At 36.4% G+C, this 16,544-nt stretch overlaps 1 protein-coding gene across 33 annotated transcripts in view; it reads right to left on the bottom strand.

The window, feature by feature from the left end:
- The window catches only part of GPHN (gephyrin), a 241,640-nt gene that overhangs the window by 121,705 nt on the left and 103,391 nt on the right, over positions 1-16,544 (bottom strand). For all 33 annotated transcript variants that reach the window (XM_026671163.2, XM_026671164.2, XM_087951539.1 and 30 more), the window contains one exon: positions 5,881-5,973. In XM_026671163.2, the coding sequence (XP_026526948.1) occupies positions 5,881-5,973 (93 nt within the window). The remainder of the gene's footprint in view (positions 1-5,880; positions 5,974-16,544) is intronic.

The following is a 16,544-nucleotide window of genomic DNA, read 5'->3' as shown; positions in this document are numbered from 1 at the left end:
TAATGACCTTCAACCATTTAGTGTGGAACATCTTGCAGGAAGATGTAAAGAGATAAAGATCTTTTTTTTAATCTGGCAATATTATGTTTAATTATTTATGTAAAAGATTTGTGGCCACTCATCTTATGAGACATGATTCAAGGCAGTTAATAGTTATAATAAAAACAGAAAAATAAAACAATCCAAGAAACAACCATATCTATCCAATTATACAGTTTCCAGGCTCCAACCTTGCTATCTCAGTACCTGGAGGAAAAGCCAGGTCTTAACAGCTTTCTCTAAAACTAAGAGGGCGGGGATCTGCTGAACATCAAGAGGAAGGGTGTTCCATAGGGCAGGGGCTGCTACAGAAAAAGCATGCTTCTTAGGTTCCACTAGACTAGATGGCAACATTTGAAAGAAGACACCTGTTCAGTGCCTATTCTGTCCAACCTGCTTGGATGGGCAGATATAGTCCTGCAGATCACTTGGCCCTGTGCCTTATAGGGCTTCAAAAATAATAACCAGCACTGAAAATTGAATTGCACATGGAAAGAAGCTGGGAACTAATGCAGTTTGTGCAACTATAGTGGGCAAACTGAGAGTTGCCCAATACTGAATGAGCTACTATAGATTCTGCTGTAGATTATCCCTAGATTTTGTGATGAACACATTCTCTGATGCATAATCTCTATGGGTAAATATATTAATTTTTATTGCAGAAAATTTCTTTGCTTGGAGAAAATATCTGCAGTCTACATACAAGAGAAAAAATATTTTCCAAAAAAATAATTTAAAAATATAAACTGCTAGGATGGGGACAGTAGAGGTGATGCAAGAGACTTACACTCATCATGTCGGATATGGTCAAGAGGATTTATTATTAACAAGATGGATTTGACATGTTCTATATTTGTGGTTCTTAAAACGAAGAAAGCTGATGAGTTTGGAATGGCTACTGGTTCTTAAGAGTTGGAGTTGATATGATGGAGGCATATTGACTTGTATACTGATTATTTTCCGCAATGAGCTTCAAGATTTAACACCTCTGAAAATCATAGTGATAGTATCTTCATATAAAGAAATTGTTAACTGATCTTCCACTGTCTGATTATGTGATAAGGGAAAGTTTGTCTGAAAACTTGGATAAATATAGACGAACACAATACAGAAGCCTGATGATGGCAGATGAGATTCTTCCGAAACGTTGCTACAACTTTAAAAGCACAACTATAATGATGTGGGAAAATACCCGAACAAAGCTGAATACCATACATGTAAGTACCCGCGAAAACTTAAGAAAACACACACACACATATATATATACACACACACTGCTCAAAAAAATAAAGGGAACGCAAAAATAAGACATCCTAGATCTGAATGAATGAAATATTCTTATTAAATACTTTGTTCATTACAGTAGTATGTGTGGCCTCCATGTGCCTGTATGACCTCCCTACAACGCCTGGGCATGCTCCTGATGAGGTGGCGGATGGTCTCCTGAGAGATCTCCTCCCACACCTGGACTAAAGCATCCCCCAACTCCTGGACAGTCTGTGGTGCAATGTGGCGTTGGTGGATAGAGAGACATGATGTCCCAGATGTGCTCAATTGGATTCAGGTCTGGGGAATGGGTGGGCCAGTCCATAGCATCAATGCCTTCATCTTGCAGGAACTGCTGACACACTCCAGCCACATGAGGTCTAGCATTGTCTTGCATTAGGAGGAACCTAGGGCCAACCGCACCAGCATATGATCTCATAAGGGGTCTGAGGATCTCATCTCGGTACCTAATGGCAGTCTGGCTACCTCTGGCGAGCACTTGAAGGGCTGTATGGCCCCCTAAAGAAATGCCACCCCACACCATTACTGACCCACTGCCACTGACCCGGTCATGCTGGAGGATGTTGCAGGCAGCAGAACATTCTCCACAGCGTCTCCAGACCCTGTCACGTCTGTCACATGTGCTCAGTGTGAATCTGCTTTCATCTGTGAAGAGCACAGGGTGCCAGTGGCGAATTTGCCAATCTTGGTGTTCTCTGGCAAATGCCAAACGTCCTACACGGTGTTGGGCTGTGAGCACAACCCCCACCGGTGGATGTCGGGCCCTCATCTGTTTCTGACCGTTTGAGCAGCCACATGCACATTTGTGGTCCACTGGAGGTCATTTTGCAGGGCTCTGGCAGTGCTCCTCCTGTCCCTCCTTGCACAAAGGCGGAGGTAGCGGTCCTGATGCTGGGTTGTTGCCCTCCTACGGCCTCCTCCACGTCTCCTGATGTACTGGCTTGTCTCCTGGTAGCGCCTCCATGCTCTGGACACTACGCTAAAAGACATAACAAACCTTCTTGCCATAGCTCGCATTGATGTGCCATCCTGGATGAGCTGAACTACCTGAGCCACTTGTGTGGGTTGTAGACTCTGTCTCATGCTACCACTAGAGTGAAAGCACCGCCAGCATTCAAAAGTGACCAAACCATCAGCCAGAAAGCATAGGAACTGAGAAGTGGTCTGTGGTCACCACCTGCAGAACCACTCCTTTATTGGGGATGTCTTGCTAACTGCCTCTGCTTTCCACCTGTTGTCTATTCCATTTGCACAACAGCATGTGAAATTGATTGTCAATCAGTGTTGCTACCTAAGTGGACAGTTTGATTTCACAGAAGTGTGATTAACTTGGAGTTACATTGTGTTGTTTAAGTGTTCCCTTTATTTTTTTGAGCAGTGTATGTATGTATGTATGTGTCTGTCTGTCTGTCTGTCTGTCATTATTGTTATTGTGTTGTAGAGTATTGTGGAGTTCTAGTGCACAAATCCAGCAGGAATGTGATTTGGATACTTTGAAATTATGATAAGAATACCAGTCAGTTAACATCTTGGCAAACAAAAACAAAACTGAAGTATTATATATGTTAAGAAGCATTACCAGAGAGAGGTGTAAGAGTTCTCTGTCCAAACTGGCACTTTGGCTCTGGAAAATATCTTAAGATGAGAGAACAAACGCTAAGCCTTCACATCCAAAATCTAAATTGAATTTGAGTCTCTTGCACATGTTTAGACTTCTGGATGAAAAATGAAGAATGTATCTTCTTTATGTCTGTGTCCGCATTCCGAGTAACGCATCTGCCAAAAGCAGATCTCCAAGGCAGGTAGATGCCTCAAATAACATGTTTATTGGATACATCATATCGGCACAGCCAGTGAAAACCAACTCTAAAAGTTTCCACAATTTCTTGCCTAATTAAAAGAACAAATGATTCCCCCCACCAGATATCACCGGTAATATTGTCCAATGTAAGTAACTTTCAGGCTGCTTGGTCACTCCTCTCTTTCCCCAACTGCCACCTGTTACGATGACCTTGATTCCCACAAGAAAAGTTTTTGTTTTGACTATTAGCCAGTCTATCTATTTCACCCTCCCTTCCCCCTTTCAGAGTTCATGGCAACTATGAGGTGGCAAAAGATGGCTTCAGCAAGGTTCGCTTCAGAGTTGACAATCTGATTACAATTTGTATTAGACTATTCAGAAATATTATTTCAAATGCTTTTTTGATGTTCATAGAATTAGATAGCTCTCCCAGAAATGGAAGAAGCACTGGAGAAGACAAAAGTGGGTTGCTAGATTAATGTCGTGGTTAAAAATGAAAGTGGTTTGGAAAATGCTGCAACTGAATCTTGAGGTAAAGCCTTTGGAAAACCTTGAGCATGATGTAAGTACTGATTGTGACATTACTAAATTTATTACTGGTGTGGCTGCCTAGGAGGTTAAGAAAGCTCTCTGAAGATGGAGAACAGTTTCGTTGGTTTGCTTAACCTAGCTTTTGGATGTAATATCCAACCTGTGGGCTATTGGCAATAATAATTTAAGCATTTTTTTTTAAAAAAAGAATCAAGAATAAATGTGATTATCCAATTCTGCATCAAATTCAATAAAATAACCCAAAAATATTTGTTGATATTTAATATACAAATTTTAAAAATTGTTTAAATAATATATTTATTAATAGAAGCAAAAAAGTAAAAAGGCAATTTGAAAGGTAAATATAAAACCATCAACCAATCAAAACTTTTTAAAGGAAAAATAAAGCACATTTACCTAGAAAATGTTAGTTCAGCAGCCTTTTATTAACTTTGTGTTTACGGTACTGGGTATTTTGAAACATTTCCTAACAAAGCACATCCTTTTATTCATTCCTTCAATATGCTACTTTAAATCTGTCTTTCCCCAGTAATTAATTAATCTTTCTTTCTTTCTTTCTTTCTTTCTTTCTTTCTTTCTTTCTTTCTTTCTTTCTTTCTTTCTTTCTTTCTTTCTTTCTTTCTTTCTTTTCTTTCTTTCTTTCTTTCTTCTTTCTTTCTTTCTTTCTTTCTTTCTTTCTTTCTTTCTTTCTTTCTTTCTTTCTTTCTTTCTTTCTTTCTTTCATATACATACACACAATTTATTTGAGAGTTGCTGCATTCTAGAGACTCTAAGGAGTTTATAATAATACAATTATTATAAAATCATTTAATAAAATCTCCAAACCCAACAAAACAGCAAATCTAAGTTAACCAATATTTCAGTTTAAATAATAAAGACAGTTTTGTGGTATCTTTAAGCCTAATCAAGTTTTTATTATAACTATATTATAAGAGGTTTGGTGTTAGTAAGAGCATTATTCTCTTACTCCTGCAATTTTGAATAAATCTAAAATTATATTACTGGAGTAAACTATCACAAAAATAATTTGATCTGAGGATCTCTGAATACACAGAAATTCTGTCTGTTTTATTTTCCATGGACAATTCCACACTATAATGTACAGAAATGTGGCATCACCATCAAACGGGTATTCCATCTACCCCCATCCAACAGGACACCATCAGCCTACCTAAAGTGATTTCCTTACCCAAATATGTAGGCCATTGCAATAAATAATTTAATTTTATAGAAGCCATTAAACAACAAATGACGGATGTGCTAAAGGGACATAATTTTGTCAGAATATACATTATTAAGCATATTGAATGGTAATACGCATAAGAAATATTTGTTTATGGACTATGCCAAATATCTCAAATGAAAAGAGCAGTTGATAACCATACCATAAATATTTCTAAATAATAATATTCTGGTATGAGAGCAGAGTTTGCAAAAATAAAATGAACAGTACCAACCAAATCTGATCATGAATAGGAAAATAAGGAACTTGCCACAAGGATAACAGTGTCCTGTTTATGATGCCCCAAGACACACTCTAATCTTCCCAAACATCTCTAAATTTGAGGACAAATTTTAAATTTATTACTTTTTAACAGATACTAACTCTATACTCACATACATAAAGTTATACAATTATGCAAAACATTTAATTACATATATGTTGTTTTATTGCCTCAGAGTCCCTCCCTTTCCCCCACCCAATAACAAATTTTCTTATTATTGTTATTCAGTTGCTCAATTGTGCCCGATTCTTTGCGACTCCATAGACCATAGGTACCCCTATTCTCCACTGTCTCCCAGAGTTTGCCCAAGTCCATGTTCATTGCATCTGTATTAAATTACTCTTTTCTTTTACTGTACAGGCTGGTAAAAGATTATTATGTTTGATTTGATCTGCCTTAAGGATTTGCAATATTTTCTATCCTGAAAAATCTTCAAAGAAAAATCTCCATGTCTGAATTAAGGGTACGTGTTACAAAAGATAAACAGGAACGTTGCAAAGTAGCCTAGAGACAAAATACAAACCCTTGATAAATTCTATGTTTTTCAGTTGTTTAATAAAGATATTTTTATTTTTTTAAAGAAACAGAATATTCATATTATATCACATACACAATTCCTGGAGCACTATATATAAAAAACAATATTAGTGTTGGAGAAATAATAATGGTTTAAAATAGGAAAATGAACTATCTCACCTCTGGTGTGACATCTCTTGGTGCAAATCCTGTTCCTCCAGTTGTTAAAATCAAGTTGAGTTCTTTTTCATCACACCAGTCTATCAGCGTCTCCTGAAAAATGCAAAACAATGTTGGCAGTGTGCCATATATAGCATATGATTCTTCCATCCTGCCTTTCCTAGATGTTAAAGCCCCACAATTACTGGGTTCCATATTCACCTGCCTTTCAACCTACATAGCCATGAAGACATACAGATACCACATGCCAAGTCCTCCCATAGATGAGCTGTTATCACATTGGTTAATTCTAACCATGGGTGCATATGCTAAGGAGACCCAATTTTGCCAAAATTGAGAAAATACAAGTTTACAGTATAAAGAGGCTATCGCTAAATTCCCCAGAATATATTCTTTAGTTAGCTAGCGATATGACCAAGTTTTGCAGCTGGGTAAGCAATTTAAAAGCTCTTGGGAATTCATAAGCCAAAGTATTGAACTAGAGTAATAAATATAGAATTTCTATAGGAATCAAATAAATTAGTTTTGAGGGCAACTAGGAAAGTTATGTCTCCAATCTGAGTACCAGTGTCATATGTTGATTGACAGAATGGATTGTGACCTTGATACTGTCACTATTTTTCAACCCTATCTATCTCACAAGATTGTTGTCGTAGAATAAAATTAAGGGAAATATCCATGCACAATACCATCCCCCTTTAGAAAGAAGGTGATATATAAACCACATTTCAGCGACAATGAAGAATTTCTGAACAGCATATCGTAAGTATCTCAGAAAAGATAATACCTTGGGACAATTTCTAAAAAAAAAAGTATACACAGCAGAATTTCATACTGTGATGGCATTGTTGTGGTTCGCTGGCAGCCTGTGCGGATGGCAGCGGAATTGAACAGTGGGGAAGAAAGGGTATCAGTCCGGGAGTCTGGAGAGGACTTGGACGAGGGTCCTGTGTACGATGCAGGGATGGGGCCAGGACCATCTGGTAGTGGGGTGCTGCCTCCAGAGCCTTCGGAGTCTGGCAGCAGCGAGGCAGAGGACCCAGGGGAGTCTGTTCCCAGTGTGCGTGTGCGCAGAGCTGCTAGAAGCCAAGAGCAGCTGAAACAAAAGGGACAACTCGGGAGTAAGATTGGGAGGTGATTGCTCCTCCCATAAGGTATAAAGGACAGACAAAGATGACAAAACCTTATAGGAAGCAAAGTCGTTCATTCAATTCAGATTAATTCTTGAAGCTCTTTGTACTTCAGTTGGTTTTTGTTCTATTTTATTTGACACTTCTGTTATTGGCAGCACTTCACAGGAACGAAAGGTGGGTGCTTATCTCGAGGGACTGTTTGAGATTCATTATTGGCTGGGAATGAAAATAACTCCCAGAGTTGCAATGAAATAAGACTAGTTTTTAAAATAAGCATGTGCGTAATTACAGTCTTGGAAGCCTTGGTCAGAACAGGCATATGGGAATGACCTTGGAAGATAAAGGAGACACAACCAAGGGGATAGTCAGATAAAAGGCAGCTGAACCCACAGCATGATTGTGGGTGAGGCAAGGCGCTCAAAAGAGACCCTATTTGTAATGATATGGAGGAAAGTCCTTCAGTGATGGGGGAAACAATGATGCCAAAATAATGATTAGACCTCCAAGGTTCTTTTCAACTTTGTTGTTCTGTTAATGACAGAAATAGAAAGATGTACTGGTATGAACTCCCTTTAAAAGCAAAAATATAGGAAAGGAGTTCATATCACTACACCTTTCTATCTCTGCCATTATCAAATAACAGGACTGCATCCAAGGTTCTTTTCAACTTTGTTGTTCTGTTAATGACAGAAATAGAAAGATGTACTGGTATGAACTCCCTTTAAAAGCAAAAATATAGGAAAGGAGTTCATATTACTACACCTTTCTATCTCTGCCATTATCAAAATAACAGGACTGCATCGTCTCCACTTTTCTTTCTTTGGTGATCCAATACTATGAAGTTGTATTAGGGTACTTAGAATTGAAGAAAAGGTTACACCTCTGCTACTAATTAGGAAATGCTTAATTTATTTTGTTTATATAAAAGCTCAAATTTCTCTTTCATTTTCTTTTTACAATACTTTACAAAAAATATTCACCTTCTCCTGTTTACTATTATCTGTTTCCAACTTTCCCTATCATCTCTGTCATCTTGATTAAGGTAATCTCAATTTACAACCATTCATTTAGTGACCAATCAAAATTACAAAGTCACTGAACAAAGTTACTTATAACTGCTTTCACACTTACAACCACTGCAGCATTCCCATGGTCACATGATCAAAATTTGGACCATTTGGCAACTGGAATGTATTTATGATCGTTGAAGTGTCCTGGGATCATGTGATCGATCATCTTTTGTGATCTTTTGACAAGCAAAGTCAATGAGAAAGACAAATTCATTTAAAAACTGTATTAACTATAGGGATTCACTATAGGGACTATCTGCCCATTTTCCCAAAAATTTAAAAAGTTCAACCCCAAAGTCTGCTTTTGGTGGGGAAAAATACTTGCTTGGGAGAAATAGTATGTAAATGTCACTATGCTAGTTGGAATTCCAAGTGAAGCTTTGTCTAGAATTGCTTAATAAACATAGTTCAGTCAATGTATTTTAATACATTTTCCCCACTACTCTGCTTGTCTTATCTCTACTATACATTCTCTAATTCAGGGGTGTCAAATTCAAGGCCTGTGGGCTGGATCCAGCCTGCGGGGTGCTTAAACCTGGCCTGTGGAGCCGGACTAGAAATATGAAAGGACCGGCCCACGGTGCCTCTGGTGGCTAAAATGGACTGCGTGCAGCCCCCCGCACCTTGTTTTCACCCTCCCTGGCCTCCTGCAGCACTTTGCTGGCTGAAAAATGGGCCAAACCAAGACCCAAAATGGCCAAAAAATGGGCCCAAAACAGTCTGAAAACTGCCCCCAAATGGGCTAATAATGGCTAAAAAATCCAACTCGAAAATGGGCCACACCAAACCCCTGCTGCCCCCTGCCTTTCCCCCCCACTGGCCAACAGAGGAGAACTGCAATGCTGATCCAGCCCTCAAAAAAAATCTAGCTTGACACCTCTGCTCTAATTGTAGCAACTGAGTTCTCAAAGTACAAATGTTATTTTCTGTCTTTTAAAAAATGGAAAGTGTTTTCTTTTAGTTTATTTCTGAATGAAAAAATTTATAATTAAAGAAGTGACACAACATAGTGCACAAATTAAATTTATTATGTAGTCTTCCAAAGCACTTCACAATAGAATGCATTGAAATAGTCTAACACTGAAAGATGCTGATAAGTGGAGCCAGCCCTTTTCTGTCTAGGAAGGGTAGTATACAAACATATTAGCCAAATTGTCTTTTGGTAGCAATGGAAAACCAGTTTTAGAAACAATAAAATAAGTATGGTCCTTGCTTGGAATTAGGCATGTGCCACAGGACTAGCTTATTGTTCCTAACCATCTTTTTCAGAGAAATGAATCTGCAAAAACAAATTTCATGCAAATTGAGAAGGGATTGTCAAATCATTATTAAAAATTAATTGCAAACTTTTTATCACAGATGCTAAAATTACTATTGCTGAAATGAATGTGAAAAGGAAGTACTAGTCTAAAACATATTCTTATTCGAGGTCAATTAACTGTTGTTTAAAAACAAAAGCAAAAACTATTTGCAAACGAAGTTGTGCATTTCATTGGTGCAGTAATATAAAACAGATTATCATCAGCAATTCTGGAGATGGTCACTCCTTACATTAAAAACACATTAAAACACAAGATATACCCTTATACAATACCTATTGTACAACATGATTGGTTCAGAGACTACTGTATCAAAGCAAACATCACAAATTTATTCAAAGTTCATATCTCCTATTTGGAATTTGATTTTCACAAATTAAAACTTAAATTAAAAGACTCCTCCTTGCCAGTTATTTTTCTCAGCAGGGTTGCAAGCATTTGATATACACAGCCCTATGATTATTCCCAGAACATTTAGGGCTAAAACAGCAATTATAGATTACAATGCCTAAAAATAGCTAGCTTGCTTTTAGTTGGTAACAATTTCTTTCTTGTAAATTTGAGATATTATTTTCATTTATTTCAATATTTTAACAATATGAAGCAATAAATAAAAAGTTTGCTTCCAATATCCCAAAACGCAGGACTTTCCACTATATAAGAATAGCTTTGTTAGAACTAAACAAAAGTCTATCACATCCAGTATTCTGATATCCCGCATATCCAACTAGGTGTCCATAAGAATACTATTCGTTTATGCTATTATGTAAAAGTAAAAAATGGAGGTTTATTGCTATTATCTTATTCTACTGCACCAAAGGGAGTTGGAAGTCAATGCCTTTTCTTTTTTTCCCTTTTCCTGGACACTTTTCCCTTCCCTTCTCACTCCCTTATTTTCCTACTATTTTCTTTTGTATTTTATATTATAAATTAATAAAAAAGGACTACTACTATGAATGAATAACCACCCCATCACACTCCGGTCTTTAACAACTTATATTTCGGATCAAAATACTTCTGACACTGAGGAGAATCTACAGCATCATAATAGAACCTGATACTGAACAAAATCTATGTAAATCATTTTGAAATTAACTGTAGATTCCTAAAAGGTAAAGATAAATAATCATTATCACCATTTTATAAACATTCTAAAATCACAGAAAGCCCAAAACAGAAAATTAAAGGTGTCATTGCCTAAATACAGTAAATCAGAGGCATTCATTATACTATAATCTGACTGCTACCTAAAAATCTCTGTTCCATAGATCTATCAATTAAGGGAAACAAGAGTAAAACATTTTGTGACACAAATGTACTTTTCAGATCTTGAAGATATAAAAGAGGATAATTTCCTACCCCATCCCCATAAAACATAGGGATGGTGAAGTAAAACTGTGAAAGTTGATTCCTCAGATCCTAGATAGAAGTGATTTTATCACACACTTGCATCTCTTTTAGTATGGCTGATTTCTCTGGCAAGCTTATTCCTTATAGATCTGCCAGATATTTAAACAAAATTACTGTTACCAAATTAAGGAAGTTCAACATGCTTCCACCAGCAGAGGAGATACCGGATAAAACAGGGGTGTCAAACTGGATTTCTTTGAGGGCTGGATCAGCATTGTAGTTCTCCTCTGTGGGCTGGTGAGAGAGGGCGGTGGAGGCAGTGGCATGGCCTGTTTTCAGGCTGGTTTTTTTGGCCGTTATTAGGTCAGTTTCTATCATTTGGAGTCCGTTTTTAGGCCATTTTTAGCTCGTTTTTGAAGTCATTTTCAGCCCATTTTGGGCCCATTTTCAGGCCAATTTAGGCCAGTTTTCGGCTGGCAGAGTGCTGCAGGAGGCCATGGAGGATGAAAATGAGGTGCAGGGCCCCCGCACGCAGCCCATTTTAGCTGCCAGAGGCATTGCAGACCAGTCCTTTCATATTTCCAGGCCAGCCCCATGGGCTGGATTTAAGCATCCCGCAGGCTGGATCCGGTCCATGGGCCTTGAGTTTGACACCCCTGGTATAAATGGATTACATTTAAACTCAGACTTAGGTTTTAAAGGAGCCAGTAAATAGCATGTTTTATTATACTGAGCATTTTGGGTCAACACTCATCATGAGCTGTTAACTCCATGCCTAATTAAATATCCTGGTAACTCTAATCAATTTTAATGAACATTTTTACTTTCATACTCAAATGATTCAATTTCCTGAAATATGGGCAAATTTTTGTCATGAAATAGGTAAGATACACAGCAATTTGGCTCATCTGTTTACCTAATTGGTTAATTTATTTCAATTTTATGCATGCAATTTGTTTTATGGACTGACCATAACAAAGATTATTTTTTTGTGGGAGGCTGAAAAAAATCACCATAGGTATCTTTGTGAGAAATGCTTTAGCCTGGAGAGTGAATGAATTAGATGAAGAAATATTAATGATATATCAAAAGATTGACAATTATTTGCCACATTCAGTTACTGAAATACACAAATTGGAATACTAATAGCATTAGAGTCATAGGGCTATGGATGGTACCAACAATATTTCAAATCATTCCCAAAGTATCTGTTATTTTTTTCATTTTCTGAAACTTGCCAAGTATCTCATTACTAAAAACCTTTATCTTACCACTGGGAAGATGATCTTGTGGTTACGGTCTTATTAAGCCACCTTCATAATTCATAAAGGACTGCCATGAAGTACTTCCTGAATAAGTGAGAAGCCATATCTTTTTCTAGTCTTATACAGCTGATCCAGAAGCTGATCCCAGCTGTCTTTGCATCAGTGTAACATGCATATTGCAATAGTTTCTGAATCAACTGTGTTTATCTGGAAAAAGTTGCTGCTGTTTTAATGAGTCAGAGAATCAACAAGTGCTTCATATACACTCTTCCACAGATTTCAAAGAATTTGAAGAGCCCTATTCTTTGTCATTGTATGGCTGATCTATCTATTATCCTGTATTAGGGTTCACTTAATAAATCAAGTGGAATACAACAGTCCAGAATCTAAAGCTAGTAGAGTGTATTTATAGTAGACAATAGGATAGTCAAGTCTGTATGTATAGTAAAATACAACTTGCAATGACAAATATATTGCTTTAAAAAGTATCAGCAATAAAGTGCTAACAGATTCAGCAACAAATCAGGAATTCCACAAAGCTATGGAAGTTTTGGACACAAACACCAGTGTCAGATTGTCAGAAAGTTGTTTCAGAGCTCAGTTGCTTTCAGGCAGGCATCAAAATGGTGGAACCTTCTGGCCTCAACCTAAATACTGTATAATTGATGCTAAACAGAACTAAGTACAGAAAACAAAGTGTTAACAACAATTACATTATATTTTCTGCCTTCTGATATTTGATATTTTAAGGAGTCAAGTATTCTCCTTGTGAGAAAAAGTCATCTGGAGCAGATGTGGCCGGTCTCCTGTCTTCTCCTTATCCAGACAGGTTTCAAATTGTTTGCTAACTGGTACTTTAGACAGTTGATGGTTCCACATTTTCAGGGACCACTTCAGTTTGCTATACCTGCTCTAGAAACCTCAGAATACATTAATTTGTAATTAAACTATAATGTTAATCTATTTTTTGTCTTAAAATAAATAAATGAATGTATCATGAAAACCAAAGCACTTTTTCTTATATTTTTTGTAACACCCATATAAGCAACTATATCAGAATTCATAATGGAACACTTCAACTTTTGATTTCCCTCATTTTTATGATTATGGAAAGAGAAAAGACCTTTCCAGAAAAGAATTGGCATTGTTGCTGTAATTGTAATCAATAGTTTAGTCCTTCAAAGTACCTCCTACTTCACAAGTCTGTTACATAAATCTCCAATGCCTATATGTATGGTAAAATATAACATGCAATTACAAATATATTGCTTTTGTTAAAAAAATGTTCAAATATGATTATGTAAATGGATTAATGATAGACTAGTTCCCATCTGGTTCTTCCCACTCTCAACTATCACCTAATTGCATCTGTTTTATTAGGCAACAACAGAAAGAAGTACTGAGAGAGGGCTATAACCTGGTAGGGTTTTTTTTTGGGGTCTCATCTCAAATTGTTTCCACTGTGGGTGCTGAGCTGGGGAAATCTTCTTTTCTTAACTTTTTTTTTTTTTTGCTTTTATATTGTGAAACAAAGGGAAAGAAGAAAATTACATTCACTGATCGTTACATAAATTGCTTTGGAATACTCCTAGCTTTATATAAATAAGCACAAATAATTATATATATTTGTTTTTAATTAGCTAATTTATAACATTTATGTTTTATTTATAAATAGTCATTTACCTTGGGTGTCATATTTGCCCCAGTCAAATGTAAAAAGACACAGTTAAACTAGACTTCTGCAGCTATTAGAGTAATTAATTTGATTGAATGCCAAATAATTATGGGTTTGTGACTTGGACATAATCCTATTCAGATATAAAATAATTTGAATGATTTCATCAATATATTTAATTCAGTAAAAAGTTAAACCATAGACTACTGGGGAAGCTGCAGTTATTTCATTATTTGACAGAATGAAATGAAAACAATAGGGATGGTAAGCCCTTTGAAATATGTTAACCCTGCAAAATCTTGATTTATTACAAGAAAACTATTAAGAGGATTCAAGAATTTTATTGCAGTACATTTGAAATATTGCCTCTATATCATTTTGAGGACAGGAATAGCAAAAGCAAGATAAAAGACAGTACAGCAGCCTTCAAATTGTCCAGCAATAACTATATAGATAAGTTGCACTGAACTAATACACAAAATGTCTTATACTAACATTAAAGCAAACAAACACTGATTTTTTTTAAAGAAGCATGGTGTTATTAAAATTATTATTTGATTATTATGTTTTCTGAGCTGACATGTCTCAGGAAAACCCACTTATAGATTATTTGGGGAATATGCTCTGAAACATTTTTATATACTACTGTTTTATAATGTTATACATACATTTGTAGTATTTTACATTTTATAGCATAATATAGTATTGTGTGTGTAATCACTGTGACACTATAAAGGACTAAGTTAGAGTAATGGAAATCAGCATTTCTCCTATTAGGTTACTGTATGTATTTTATTTATGTACAATTTTAATTAGGTTTGACACACTTTTCCCAATCTCAAATGCTAGGGAGAGAATGGGTAATTTTGGTCTAGTACAGGGGTGTCAAACTTGTGGCCCGCGGACCGGATGCATCATGCACTGGCCATACCCACCCCTGTTTTAGCAAAGGGGGGGGGGGGAAAATGATTCGTCACATGATGACTATGTGACACTGCGAGTTTGACATCCCTCGTCTAGAACTTAGAATGTAGCTAGCTAGCTAGCTAAATAAAAATAGATTTTTCTGTTCTGCAGAGGCAAATGATATCTATATACATAACTTCGTCTTGTCTGCAATAAAGTAACTTGTTTACCTATATTGGGTCTGTGAATTTCTGCTGGAAACAAGTTATGAATACTGAGTTCATTGTCTAGAGACTTGGGATTTAGTATAAAACCTGACAGAGATAAACAAGTATCTGCATAATATATGCTAATATATGCAATAGCTTAACAACAAGCAACCTATTTCAGACTCACAAATGAATCACTCTGAGCCTCTTTTGCTTTCACTCTGCAAGTGAACATAGTTACACAAATTCTATCAGAAAAATAAGATCACAACAGAAAAGCAGTACTTCTTCAAACAGTCCAAGAGACTGTTTTGTGAAGTGACAAATTCTCTGGCCAGCCACTCATGTCAGCATCATGCAGTCCATCACTCCTCCTCCTCAGCTTTGCTGATATTGGATTAAAAGCTGCAGCAGTGTTTGAGACTCTGCAAACTCTGCAAGAAGTCCCGTTTCCAAAGTGACTTTGAATTTCTCCAAACTGACTTAGAAGCACACATTTCAATTAAGTCAGCTCTCCTTGAAATTGAGACATTTGAAGTTTTATATAGCCCATTAAATGACACCTAAATACAAATGATACATCTTTGTGATTTCTTATTGGTCACTCATAATACTCTCTACACTTCTCAATTTAAATCAAGTCATACAGCTAGCCTACTGTCTTTTTACAAACTGAAGAAGGATACAGTTGGATGCAGCCACTAAATCCATCCTTCTCCTCTGTACAGAAACCTAAATTAAAACATCATTGACAGGTAGCTTTATATTCTTCTGAACACACTCACTGAAGAACACACTTTATATCCTTCTGAACACACTCACTGAAGAACACACCTGAACACACTCACTGATCACTTCAGTATTCTATGTTCTATTGCTCTGCCGACAAATTTTTCTTAACAATCAATTAGAAACTACCTTCCTGTAATATTACATCCATTATTTCATGTCTTGCATTCTTGGAATGATACAGAATAGTCTTTACTTTTCTTAGGACCTTTTCAACTACTTTTATAACTACCCTCTGTCTCTTCAAGGCTAAGTATTCCCAATTCCATCAATATATCTTCACCAGACTACTTTTAATCCTATAATTACTCTCACTACTTTTCCTCTTTCAAAGAAATGCCACTTGATCTTAATCCTTCTTAATCCTTCTTGATGTGAAACTCCAAATTTGACACAATTATTTGATGTGATGTCTGACATCACATCAAGCATAAATTAGAGTACAGATAGTCCTTGTCTTGGTACCACAACAGAAACAGGAAATTTCATTGTTAAGCGATGCAGTCATTAAGCAAAATATTACATGATTTACTTGCAACCTTTCTGGCCAACTTTTTCCATTAGCTTTGCTTGTCTGAAGCAATCTGGGAAGGTTGCAAATAGTGATCATGTGACTGCAGGATGCTGTAACTCTTGTAACTATGCAACAGTTACCAAGTGCCTGAATTATGATCATGTTACCACAGGGATGCTATGACAGTTGTAAGTGCAAGGACTGCTCATAAGTAATTGAATCTTTTACAATCAACTATATTTTTATCACAAATACTAAGTGAAAAACTGCATTTCTCTATGTAAAATTCATTGACATTTTTAACATTTCTCTAAGCTATTAAATTATTTTGAATTTTATTTCTATCTTCTAGATAATTAGTTGTTCCTTCCAATTTTCTGTCAACTTCAAATTCATATTATCAAGCGCTGGGGAAATCAGAATATTCAGGTAGT

The sequence above is a fragment of the Notechis scutatus genome, chromosome 1 (genome assembly GCF_049901735.1).
Source record: "Notechis scutatus isolate UNSWTSFEM ecotype Mainland chromosome 1, rNotScu1.2, whole genome shotgun sequence".
Taxonomy (NCBI): Eukaryota; Metazoa; Chordata; class Lepidosauria; order Squamata; family Elapidae; genus Notechis; species Notechis scutatus.
This window is presented reverse-complemented; position numbering and strand designations above follow the sequence as displayed.